Source organism: Melanaphis sacchari, unplaced genomic scaffold (assembly GCF_002803265.2).
Source record: "Melanaphis sacchari strain LSU unplaced genomic scaffold, SCAv2.0 Contig80_pilon_pilon, whole genome shotgun sequence".
In the NCBI taxonomy this organism is placed as follows: Eukaryota; Metazoa; Arthropoda; class Insecta; order Hemiptera; family Aphididae; genus Melanaphis; species Melanaphis sacchari.
The window spans coordinates 748,390-762,972 of NW_020271570.1; the positions used below are offsets into that span (position 1 = coordinate 748,390).

General features: G+C 28.5%; 2 protein-coding genes across 2 annotated transcripts in view; one reads left to right on the forward strand and one right to left on the reverse strand.

Annotated features, from left to right (window-relative positions):
• Positions 1-14,583, reverse strand: part of LOC112601970 (protein amalgam-like) — a 309,973-nt gene that overhangs the window by 153,229 nt on the left and 142,161 nt on the right. The window lies entirely within an intron of this gene.
• The window catches only part of LOC112601969 (cytochrome P450 6a8-like), a 59,428-nt gene that overhangs the window by 10,344 nt on the left and 34,501 nt on the right, over positions 1-14,583 (forward strand). The window contains exon 2 of the mRNA XM_025349871.1: positions 2,817-3,591. Coding sequence (XP_025205656.1) covers positions 2,871-3,591 — 721 coding nt within the window. The 5' untranslated portion in view covers positions 2,817-2,870. The remainder of the gene's footprint in view (positions 1-2,816; positions 3,592-14,583) is intronic.

Sequence of the window (14,583 nt, forward strand, 5' to 3'; positions counted from 1 at the left end):
CACACTATTATCTGGAGTTTTTTACATCACTGGACGTAAACTATAATTAAACTTAATGTAAATATTACGGACAACGATAAAAAAAAAAAGATCTTTTTTATTTTAATTCCAAAATCTGAACGGGTGGCAGCTTTTCATTTTGTCAAACTCAAAGCCTTACCTTTTATTATTTCGATGATCACCTCATTATTATACGTCAATTTCCGCTAACATTTATGGCAAGATCTATATTTAAATATCATATTGTAGACACAACATGAACGTTTTCGAATTGAATCTAATTCAATTGAAAACTGATGTTCACCTATTATTAATAGGACCTTCAAAAGGTTAATGGGCGACGATGGTGCTTAATATCCTTTCAGACGTCTACGTATGTGGTTTCTCTATGGTTGAAAATCGGTCCTAGTCGTAATCTTATATTATGCACATTAGCACGTTCCATTAATCATAAAGCATAATGTATATAATATACATAGTACTGTAGAAACTAGAAATATCGTTTTTATGTCTAAATACATAAATTATGTTTTCAATAATTGTACAATTGAATAACAATAATAATAATTTTTCCAAGACAATATTAAATAGTTGTTTGGAGTATAAAATAAAATATAATTTTGAGAAAATATTACAATCATGTTAAAACATTTATAAATATATTTACAGTTTACAAGCATAAATAAATAATAAGTAAACGGGGCTGATTAGATTTGATTTAATATAATTTTGCATTATTCATGACCTCTAAAGACAACAATTTTTTCATGTTGTATGAAGTAATTACAAAATATTTCTATTTATACTTCTTGTATAATAATAGTGTGTTAATATAGTTATAAATGTATGCAATTTAATAAATCAATATTTATTCATTTTGAAAAATAAATTGTGTTAAGTTCCTTTATTATTAAATTAAAAAAAAAACAGTTATATATTATTATAATGTTCTGTTTTATTTCTATATGTACCACAGAAAAAATATAATTTTATAATTCAGTATCCACCTAATAATATTGTTATATTAAAAATTCGAATTTTAATTGATATACATGTAGAGCCTATATAGTACAGTAATCTTTATCCAAATAGATAAAGGTATTATTTGTCTATTGCATAGTTTTGTAATTTAAAGAGCTACACACAATGAAATAGATAATACATAATTGAATTTAACTATCTGACTGATAACTTTATTAGTGTTTTCTATATTGATTCATTTTTAACTTAAAATAATAACTCATTATTAGTAGTGATACACAAAAAATAATTCAATTTTTAATGAATAATTAATTATTATACACTAATAATAATGAAAAAAAAAATGTTCTAATGATAAAAAAACCATAAAAATTAATATAAGAAGAGTAGGCATAATAGGTAGGTACACATGTAACTATTTTTAATAGAAATAATAATTACGTTATAATTTTTAGTTCCATATCAATTATTGTGTATCATATGTGTCTTGTAAAATGTAGATATCTACTAAATAAATAATATTTAAAAAAAAATGAATTAAAAAAAATAAAAAAGTATTAATATTTTTTAGACAATGAAAAGAAATTACTCTATTGGGAATTTATGTCCTTTGTTAGGTTAAGACTTCAGAACAGTATGCTCAATAATTATTACTATAGTAATACAATTATTATAAATAATAAACAATATTAATAATTAGGTTTATTTTAAAACTAGTATAAACTAATATTTTTAAAGTGTTTTTGAAATTAATAATCACTTCTATAAATTATTATATAGTAAAACATAAATTTAATCATTATGAATAAAAAAATATCATTTAGCAAAATACGCATTTTCAGCATTTTCAAGTGTAGGACGATGACTAAGCATTTCATTACAATCCTTATAGCTCTGTAGATAATGTAGGTACCCTCTAAATATTTCGATTTTTACCTAACAGTTTAAATCATAATTAATATTTTTTTATTATCTGATTTTAAGAGTTAAAAATTAACGATTACTTTCTATTGCGAATTTAATTATTCAAACTTTTACATTTATCCATTGAAATATTAAACAGAGCTTTATTAAATTAAATTATTTATTAAAATTTTCATTAATCAATATATCACATTGTTCTACGTAAACATTTTATTACTTAAATTACAACATATATATTAACAAAAAAACATATCTAAGTAATCTATGCATAGCTTGAGTATAGAGTACTTAGGTACCTAAATTTTCTTGAATATTAAAGAGCTATTGCCTTTTAAATTAATGAAAGAGCTATTGTCTTATTAAATTAATGTATTAAAGAAATCTTTTAAAGCCTTATTAAAGGAAATTTCTACATACGGTAGTGGAAATTATAGTAATGAGTAATGACTAATAGGAACATTTTAGTAACCGATTTTATATCTATTTTATATTTTTTTAAATCATTTTCAAGGACTATTATACTTGAATTAATTATTATAATAAACAGTAAAACTATGGATTTGAAATTTGAATTAATCGCATCAATTTTTTTTTTATAATTTCGAACGAAAAATAGGGTTCTCATTAAAATTCAGAAATTTGTATTGCCATGCATATAGCTGTATAAAAAATCTTAAGAATTTAAAGATGTTATATAAAAAAAAATTCCGGTAATCAGAATTTGAATTAATTGATAGTAAGTTATAGTATGAAAAACGGGGGTGATCTTACTTGATATGTATACGTTTAGTTATAAGCACATCACCGTTAATTTTAATACTATTCCAGTGGAAAATAAAATGAAATGTTCGGTGTATCGCGCAATTTAAAATTCGAAATAAACGTTGACGGAAAATCATTTTATCTTCTAGGTTTGCACCAGCTCCAAAAACAAATATACAACTGCGGTCGTGCAAATAAACGTTATGGGAGCGTACGTAACATGGACGTTGGAGGTATTGGCGTTTGCGACTTTCGTCGTACTCGCAGTTTTGATGCCGTACGCTCGTCGGAAGCGCGATTATTGGACCAATCGCGGGGTGCCGGTAGCAGCCGGTTATCGGTCTTTGACAAACATGCTTCCGGGCTTCCGTTTGCACGACAGGTCGTTGTCCCGACACCGAGACGACGCCAAGGCCGCGGGTGCCACCGCGCTCGGGCTCTTCGATGGCGGCCGGCCGACCGCATTAGCGTGTGATCTCCGTGTGGCCGCGGCCGCACTCGGTAACGACGGATTTACCGAGGCTGAAACCACAGGTGGCCGCGAGACGAGTCTCGTACCGTCCGCGGTGGACGCCTGCGCGGCGATCGCCGTGCTGCCAACCATGACCGTGTGCGTGGCCGAGCTCGTCACGTCGTTGGAAGCCGTGGCAAACCGTCGGCTAACCATTTCGCCGTGGACAGAGGTGAAAAATTGTGCGACCACGGTGGTGGCCACGTGCGTGTACGGCCAACCGATGGTCGACTCGCGGATCAAAACGTTTGCGGAACAGTGCGACAAGGCGTTGTCGGACGGTGGCCGCGGTCGGCCGACAATTACCGACTATTTTGCATCGTACGATTTGTCGTCCGACGGACGAGCATCGTCTACCGATTTCAAGCAGATTTTCAGAGCAGCCGCAAGATGCAGCGACCAAATCGACGCAGGTGAGTGAATTATAAAGTGCCTTTTTGATGATTAATATTTAAGCCCAATAAAGTTATTTGTATTCGTGACGTTTTTTGACGTCGTAAAATTATTTTGTTCATCTGGTCCACGGAAGTGAATTTAACGGAGTACTCGGCTCTCTGAGTTTAACTATTAATTTATTTCCTCGCCTGTAAAACTGTATCTCTTTCAAAATCATAATGCTTAATACATTTCATAACGATTTATTATGGTACACGGAGGATAGTTATAATAATCATAATAGGCAACGTATGCGTTTGGAAAGAATTACTCGCGTTGGTAATGCGACTATATTATAATATTAAGAAATAGATTTTATTTTGCGATCTGTTTCTACGCAATGTGACTACAATAATAATCGTCGAAATCTAATGTTTTTTATAGCAACGTTCCGGACAGACGATAAAATATAAGGAAGTGTTTTGCCATGTCGATAATAATAAATACCTCAATCACGAATTAATGTTATAAAATACATACGTGTATATATATTTATAAATATTTTATTTGTGACGTTAGACATTAGTAATTTTGAAAAGAAAAATCGTACTTATAGGATTTTAACTTATCGTTTTTTTTTTTTTTTTTTTTTTTTTTTTATGTGGTATGTATCTGAAGACTTTGTGACTTTTAAATATGCTATCCACAACTTGTCGATACGTTTTTTTAGGCACGCGACTTACCTGGGATACGGTAGTCTACACAAAAAAAGGTACATGCGATGTGAACGAACAGCATTCCATACCGTTTGTCGTCTGACGAATTGGTCACCGAAAAAACCGCGGTTCGATGCCGATCCGTTGTCAAGTGTTTCCAAAATTTTTCGTTTAGAGGCACGCACAGTTGTTATAAGGTTTGTCCGAGGAGCATTGCATTGTGGTGTATAAATCATCCGCATAGTAAGACGTGCGCGGGTAGCTTGTCGGTGGTGTACAGCGGCAAGTAGACGGGATAACAAATCGGCTCATTTAGACCGTATCATCCGCACACCTTCGCACCCTCTCCTCTCCTGTTGGCTGCCGCTACCCGCACGCGTGTTCTGGTCGTAGAACTTTTATACAGACGATCGGCACCCGAAATTTTAATCCGTCACTGGCACAGTATACCCCTTGTTTCCTCGATGAAAACTCACGGGGAATTAATGGTCCACGCCACCGTCTACAATGCCCGGTTATAATAATATCATATAACTACCCATACTGCCTGTAGTGGGAGGTTTCGCGGTTCCACAACTTTTCTGCGTTAGACGGTGGAAACTTTACTCGGCTGTGAGAAATTAACCTCGTCGCCGACGCCTCCTCCGGGTGCGTTGTCCGCCCGACCGCGGGGTCCAATAGCTGAAGTTTTCCAGCTGGTTTTTTCCCGGTTTAATGTTACGTAATATGTTTTTATAATTTTTTTCCACGTGCACGCACCTACCAGCGTTTTTTCCCCGCTCCGTCCAACAACCATCGATTAGAATATCGCAATCGCAATGACGTTCTTGCGATAATACTATATACCATACTAGGTAGCTCAAGTATATAATGCGACGTATCTAATCTAGTTATATAATCGCATTATTGTTTGGCACTTATGGGTGTAGGGGGATTGTCCTGGCATACCACAACTTACATGGCCATACATCCCATTTTGAAGGGCAGGACAGTCCCATTTTCAAGCTAAGAACTCAATTGTTTCCAAAAAGCGTAAAAATAACTCGTTTTAAAGAAAAATGGTGATATATGCATTGCATTGTATCAAAAAAGAGTACGTATTTAACTATCGCAACAGAAAACAACACTGAAATACGTGTACGATCATATTTTTACACCATTTTTAGTTATTAATAAATATTATTTCAGTGTATTTAATTTTTTTTTTAAATTTTATTCGATGTTTCACTAAAATTTACACCTAATTATTTAAAAAAAAAATGGATTATTCCTATTAAAATGTATAGGCCTCTCAGTCTTAGGTAAAATTATGGTCACGTTTTCCTAACTTTCATTTGTTTGATTTTGTCATTTTTTGTACTTACAAGTAACGACGAAACGTCAAACTACATGTATGCAAATATGTATAAGTAAAGGTATAATACATCGAACAACGATTATATAATATGAATCTATGTATACCTTTTATGGATAATGTCGCAAGAACATATAAAATACTAGTTATTCAACACGATTGTGTGACAACGATTAAAAAAAATTTTAAATAAAAAAAAAAAAAAAACAATAAAACCATTATGCAACCCAACTCTTACGGATATAATTTATACCCCAAACACAGTATATTAATATTATTATGATAATATGACAATGTCTAATCACGAATGTAAATACATTTTAACTATAGCACTGGTATTATAATGATTTCATATTCGTGTTATAATATACACGTTTTTTTATTATTATGAAAAAAATTGAACAGATTTTCATATTTTTCCTGAACCATCAAAGTGGAATTTATCGTCAACCTGCACACGTAAATTCTTAAAAACTCTACCCTGATAACCGTATTCACATAAAGGGACACAGCCACAATTAGATCGAACATATAATATACCTGTTCATTATAAAATTTATAAGGATCGTAAAAGATTTTAATATGATAATCTGCAGATAGTACATAACGTTTGTATAGTATGTTACAAATTACAATATCACCTAATCTAAGTAATAGATGATATAATTACATAATTATTTCCACTAAGTTAAAAATCTGTATTTATATATTAATGCAATTTATTATTAAAATTAAATACCTATGTTCAAAAAAATTTTCAAATATCTTTATTTACATTATAACCTAACCTAAACCTCAGCACGTATTTTATTTTTTACCATATCAAGCTGCTGTGTATTGTTGTTAAGAAACAACTTACATTTTTTGAACACACCTGCTGTCAGTATAAAATGTATTCCCGAAATTGGATAATTAAAAAAAAATGTGAAATGGTGTCTAAAAATCATAACAATTTAAATTTACTTCATCGGGAAACTAGAATTTAAATTATGTATTTGTAACCGATTGGTGGTGGTTGAAATGTCTTATTCAATGTTTTAGTCAGCGATATGTGATGTTTATTATCATATTATACTAATATGGGGTGGTAATACTATTTTTTATCTCCTGAATAGACTCGTTAAACTACTCTTGCAACCATTTTTACTTGCGATCACGAATCCATAATGTCATTAGTTGTTGTTAAATTATAATTTCGAATTGTTTCATTGTTAAAAATTCATTTTTTATAACTATTTACCTTCCGCGCCTACTTAAAACTAGGTCACAACGGGTGGTATTCTAAAACGTTCAGAGTGGGTTTCTGTAAAAAGTTATAAAATGTTCTCCTTTTATAATTTTAGATAAAAACACTGTTTCAAATAATCGTCGTCGTTTTATCTGATAATATCGTATAATACGCTATATTTAGAGCTCGTATATATTTCTCCAAGTATATTTTATCGGAGTATGCTACGAGTATACGAGTATAATACAGTATAATATCTACGTGTACTAAATTATACCTTTCCTTGAGCAGGTAGTTGATACATATAGAATACGATTATCGCTTTAAAAATTACCAAGAGTTATATTGAACAAATTGTTCTATGCAATTTAAATAAATTTCATTTCATCTAATTTTTATCCATGAAATTTTAAAACGATATTTTTGGCATTTATATACACACCTAACCATTTGTGTATAAATGAGATGTTACAGTAGACACCTTAATTTTATAGCATACTAAACATAAACATATATTATATAGGATGATTCTATAATCTAAATCAAATAATTTCTTAATATATGTTATTTTTCTGAAATATTTTTAAACGGACTAAAGAACCCAACTATAAATTATTCACAACAAACTACATATTATTAAAAAATGTTATTGACACTATGATCAAAACACAACTTTGATATCCTACTCTGCTAATCTAAACTTCAAGCAAATGTTTTAAAAAACACTTATACCTGTTTATTTATTGTAAAAATAATGATTAAAATCTTAACCATATACTCGTATATAGCATACTATCTAATGTCGTATTTAATACTATATAAGATTCTGAGACAGTAATGCTTATATAAATAATATAATACTCGTGTATTAAGTGCATTTGAACTTTTAAGTTTTTACATTACCAGAGAAAATTTCAATGCTATTAAATCATTCACTCGCCTTTGATTTTCAAAAAAAGCTACAATATATATTATACCTATTTAATATTTACCGTATAATATTAAATTACTTCTTAATACCCTACTGTATTGCAATTACAAGAAGAAATATGGATGAAGAGTGCATAAATAATTACTTTTAGAAGACAATACAAACGAGTGTCAAGAATATCGCTATTTTAAATTGAAGAAAATACGCCCAGAGTTTTGTTACTGTCGAGAATTCAATTTTCTGAGTCATAATACAATTTATCAAACTTAAGAATCATTTCCCATGAATACTATTTGATTTTCCTTTTCTGTTTTCATTTTCAACGTTTTTCTATTTCTTTGAAAATAGTAAAGGATAGTGTCGTTTTCATAGGACTGTCCCACGTCCCACGTATGATATTACCGTATACCTAATAAAAAATAGGGTATATTTAAAAAAAAAAAATACCTACAAAAATTTTAAAGAATTTTTTTATTTTTAAACGTATTTTGGGTAAAAAATATGACTAATAGGTGAAGTGTGACGGCTGTACGGGCTTATTATATTAACACCTATACTATGAAACACAGGAATACGACATGCATTTTGCTAGTATAGCAGACAAGAAAAAATATTATACATCGTCACTCGACATTCATTATGAAAAAACTTTTTATGACCTAATAACATTGGTTTTAAATGTTTTGATATAAAACTGTAAAATATTGTTTTGTATTCGTTTGGTAAGGAGATTTTTTTTTTAACACATACAATAATATGAAAATAACAGTATTAAAACGGGACTATATAGTCTGAAAACGGGAAAAACAGTAAAAAGGTATAAAGTTACATACAAAATGGACTATTCCGTTGTAAAAGCGATACACGGTAACCTACCCTATCATGAATGGGTTAAGTACAGATTGTGAATATATGTACCTATTGTACCTATATATAACTATCACAACCTATCGCTGTTGTAGTCTAAAGGTACCTTGACCGCATGGTACGGATTTGCGTGGGCTCTAATGATATATTAACATTGTTAAAACATGTATGATGTGTGTATAAAAAATATCATTATTATAGGCATAGGTACATACTGTGGTGATTATTTTTAGACGATTAAATAATTGAACAGTTTTTTTTTTTTACCCGGAACGCACAGACATTGTTTGCCGCGTCACAATGTTAATGGATCTGTTGTTTGTTTTTAATTTATATTACACGTATTCAATAATATTATTCATACACGCAGGTATATACGTTATAGTATACGCATCGTATAACTTGTACAAAAACAGTGGTGGTCACTTTTGAAATTGTTGTATTATTAATAATATAATATGTTTTGACACGGTAACCCTCGTCGATCGGAACAAATCACATCCCGATTAATTGAAAGTCGTCGGACCGACATTAATATTATAATAATATTATTATATTAATAAATATCAGAAGGCACTACATGTGATGTCAACAACTTTTTGAAACTGAGAACAGCGGTCAAGTGCGTATTTACAGCCAGCGAAAGTACTTTATTGCCCGTCACGCAGCGTCTCAAGAGGTACGCGAGTTTAATTTTTTTCTCTAGCTTTCACACATACATATATTATAGTTGAAACTAAAAATCTTTTTCTTCATATTTCACTCATAATTATAACATACTGTATTAAAATATATAAAGAATATAATTATTTATTTTTTGTCAGAAATGTTTTTTTACATTTTTATTTTCAAAAAAGTTATTTAATAAATAACTAAAAAAATAAAAATGATTAAATACTAAGTAATTTTCTTGAAAATAAAAATATTAAAATTTTTTTTTTTTTTTTAACTCATATAATATTATTATATTTAATTCATTGTTAAAATAGGTAATAACAACTTAATTTAAATTATAAATAACCACAATTATTGGTGAAGTATAGAGATACCTAGATTTTTATAAAATAATATAAGATGGTATTAATGCTCGCTTTAAAAGTGATTACAAAAACTGCCCCAGTCGTATGATTTATATTTACTTAAGTTCCTCTTAAGCCAAAAACTATACAGGTAAAGTCTAGAAGTCTAGAAGAAATACAATTAAGATAAAGCAAAAATATTAAATCCCGTTGAAACTATGTTTTATAATACTATTTGAGCTGAAGAAAGCATGTATTATTAGTTTATTTTAACTAAATAATACATTAAATTATATAATATACTGATGAGTTCATATTTGGGTGTGAGTAAGTTCACTCCGTCTCTTTATCCGGGATCCGAATTTAATAACAAGACCCATTAATTTCCCTGTGTTTAAAATAATAAAATAAAAATTGCTTTAACTACAAATAATTATTAAATGATAAATAATTTATAATGCATTTATATTTGTTAATAATTTATATAATGATATAATGTAAAATTTGTATAGACTAATGAAAATGGAATTAGTGAACTAAAGTTTATAATAATATGTTTTGATTTTAACATGACAAGTGTCAAGTTAAGTTATTCATTATCATAAGTTTTTAAATATACATGGAATGACAATTATAAAACTAATTTGGCAATCTTAATAGTTATAAATTATAATATTTTAAGCGGTGTACAATTATATATAATCGTAAAAAAGAAGCAATGAAATTGTTTTGATAGTAGTAAAAAAGAAAGGTTAAAAATAAAAATCAAAATAAGTTCACTTTAAGATAGTTGATAATAATGGCTAGGAGAAAAATTATTAAGTAGAAAAAATAGGCCTCAAAGAATTAATTCAACAGTAAAAACGACCATTGACAAATTAAAGAAATTGAGCCTCAAAAATAAGACCAAGTTTGATAATGTTATATAAAAACTACGTTAAGTACTGACAATAATATATAATATTATATGATGGTTATTAAATTAATACAATAAGATATGTTTTATTTATTTTTTAATATTTGTATTTATATTGACTTTTATTTCATTATAATTAATTAGTTAATTAACCATGCTTTGACCATTTTTTTTATCGGTCCAATATTTTACAGCCAATATTTTTTGGAACCTTTTTTGTGGCTATTATTACCAACTACAAGTAATAACCTGGTTTAACATAATACACGCATAGGCATGTATACACGAATTATTGTGACTGATCGGTGACTGCCGGTGACAAATCGAAGTCTTAATACTCATTTCATGAAACCAATTGAGGAAATAAAATTAAAATATAATTCACTGTAGTCATTAGCGAGTTACTACCGCAGGCTATTTTTATTATTATTTATTTTAATTTTAAAAAGAAAATAATGGGGTCATTACAATAGTAATAATTAATACACAATCAAATAATCTATCTCGAAAAACCGTACGCATAATTATACTCTTACGGATAGGAGTGTATGTGTGAGTGTTTGTAAAATGGATACGATTAATAAAATGGTTAGGTTATTAACGAATAAAAAAAAATCTTCGTCGGATACTTTTTTTTTTTTTTATATATAGATGATATAATAAATAAGTCATGCAAGTAATAATATACGGGTTATAGAATATTAACATAATTGCAATAATACCTGGGACAATGAAGGCTCGTAGCCATATCAAGTAGGACAAATCGAATTTTAGGGAGGACATTAGAAAAAAATAATATTATTACTATTTTTAATTTATTTGTTTTGCTGTAAATTTTTATCTGAAATGCATTAATAACAATTTCATTAACTCAATATCACTACTTTGAACACTTTTTTAGGGCTTGGAATAAGAATTTTGTTTTAAAAATACAAACTTAATAATATTTGAAATAAAAATAACAATAATTACTTAATAATAAAAATACAATTTCGTTTTTTTTTTAAATTAATACAATTGAAATTTTTTATCCTTTTGCTAGTTGAAATCTATTAATAATATTTTCAAATTTAAGTTGTCAGTTCACTTGGACTCAAACGCCAATAAAGCCAAGTTGTAAAGCCGGTTATATTTTATTGATTTGAGGATTTTCAAGACAGGAAAATGTCGACTCGCAAACTGCTGAGCTACATCTAAATACTTCAATTGCTGCTATCATTTCATATGTAGCTTTGAATATTTTACGTTGTACATAAAGCTCTAACAAAATATCCTCATTACATATATTATTTTCTTTTAAATAATTTTTCTGACAAATTGTTTCTTCTTTCAAAGATCTTCAAATATTTTAAAATAATCGTAATTTAATTCATATATATATTAGAAACAGTTTTCATAAGTTCATCATTTATTTTTCTTCAAAAGAAGTTTTATAATGTCAATAACATGACAAAAGATATATAATAATGAAATTCTAATTTAATTTTCGACATATGTTTAAGTACCAGATAATTCGCTTGAAATATAATCATTATAAAGTTTATAGGAGTATTTTTCTAATGTTTTGGAGATTTAATTTTGTCTTTGGGTAAAAGACTTTCACAATCTTTTTAAATTTCTTTGAACGTATCTTCATTTCTTTATTGTTTTAAAATATTAATTACACTGAGAATAATTATAATTGATTTAACATATTCAAATAATCATTTAAATTAAATCTTATAAGTCAAGAACACAAAATATCAATAGTATTACTTATCTGTATTATCCCGGATATTAACGTTTTAATATCAAATAAAAATGGCAATAATTGAAATAACATTTTTTTAAAGTTTCTACGTTGAAATGCTTTAGATTTATAATGTGGTCGCTATTGTTTAATTTGTTTTACTCTTAAAAACCTTGGAAATTCAATGTTGTATACATTTTGGAAATTATAACTAATAAAAAAAAAAAAATTAAAACCAATTTTGTTTTTTAATATATTATAGAGAAATCTGAAATATTTGACAGAAAAAAATAGAAATATATTTATTGGAGAGACAACACTTTATTTAAAAACAAAATTAAGTACTCAGATTTTCTGTATTCCGTGGGTTGCTAAAATACAAAGTTTTTTCATGATAAAAATAATTTTAACACATAAATAGTATATTTAATAGACATATATTACTTTTGATGTTTTTAATATTTAGTTCTTTTTATACTATTCTGGTGCCTTGTTAAAGTAATTAAATTAACTATTGCTTATGGTCTATCGTACAAAATGTATTCCTCATTATTTAAATCAGGTGAGTGCTATAAATAAAATATATTGATTTAAAATGTAAATTGTATAAAAGCAAGTCATATTTATTGTTAGAACCCTACTGTACCAGATTTATAACGGTTAAAATTAAAAGTGATTTAGTTCAATATTGTACTCGTATTATGAAAAATAAATTTATTGTGAGTAGATAACTACCTATAATTACTTGTTAATTGTTTATAGTTTTAAATGTTCAATACCTAACAAAAATATTAATAATAAATTATTGCTATGCAACATATCATTATATCGTTTACGATGTAATATTATCACTGTAAATCAATGGATTATACCAAGATACCACAATAATTATGTTCTTAATTAATTAAGTATGTTTTCACATAATAATATTCTACCACTTTATATTTTTTAGATGAATTATATTTATAAAATCTCTAAAAAATAATTAAAATTACAAAATAACATTAAGACTAAATTTAACTAACTGAAAATTCCACTGCAATGTTAAATCGGAAATAATTGAATTACATCTGCATGCTTAATTCTTAATATTTTTCAGCAATAAAATGCAGAAGGTTTTTTAATAAAAATATAATGTAATATCGTTTTTACGAGTTTAATAAAAGTGAGATAAATTTTAAGGTTTCAGTGACCCTAAGTTACCCAACGAGATTTACAGTGGAAATAAAAATAAAGATAGCAGTTTTGAAAATAATTACGTACATTATTCGCTAATGATTTAACGGTGACGTTAAACGTTCCTTTAAACGAGTTATCAATTTTTAATCAGTTATAATATGTGGTATTAACTTTGAGCTTTTGTTGTAATTAATTAATTTAACGTTAATTTCTACACATAAATATTGTTTATAATGCCATAAATAGTTTAACATTTTAGTATATTTCCTATAAAAACACAAGACCGTTTCAATAAGTGGGATTAAAAATGTGCACATAGTAATATTGTCTTATAGATGTCTAATGTAAATGTTAACAACCAAAACTGTTGTAACAATAATATGTATAATATTTTACAATTTCGCATACATAATAAAATAATTATGAATTCGGAATCCTATTACGTATATATAATAAGTGTAGTTGATCTTTCCGAGGCGTGTTCGTTACGACGTCGGTCGTTGCAAAAAGTTTATAAAAATAATAATATTATTTTTATTATTATTAATATAATCGTCTTTCGTCGTATACATCTTCCCGACAGATGCAAGACTTTAAATCGACGGGTCTCTGCTCCGAATGGCTGCTTTCTGCAGAAGCGTGTGTGAAATTCGGTGGTGGTTTCGCGGAGGGTTCAGAGTCCGGTGGTGGCTTTTATTTAATGTACGCAAAGATAATATTTCGTCCGTGAATTATCTTCCAGAAATTAATTACAACAAAAGAGTCCCGCTCCCGCGTTAGCGGAGAGGAGCACTGTGAGCGAGTCTACGTCGTTTATTTAGTATTCATCACGTAGAATCGTTCTAAAACTATATTATAACACCGCGGTCGCCGTAAGAATCGAGGTTGAGTAGCGTGGTTTTGACGAGTGCGGCTCTTCGGTCTCTTGAAGATTTGAAAATGTATATTATATTATGCGTTATACCACCACGGTCGTCTCGTACGCTTGCGCGTGCATGCCCGTGTATAAATCATACGAAACTTCGCAAACTGCTGTTCCCCCGTAATAATATAATATATTGTATCTACTTATGATGACGGTACATAATAAT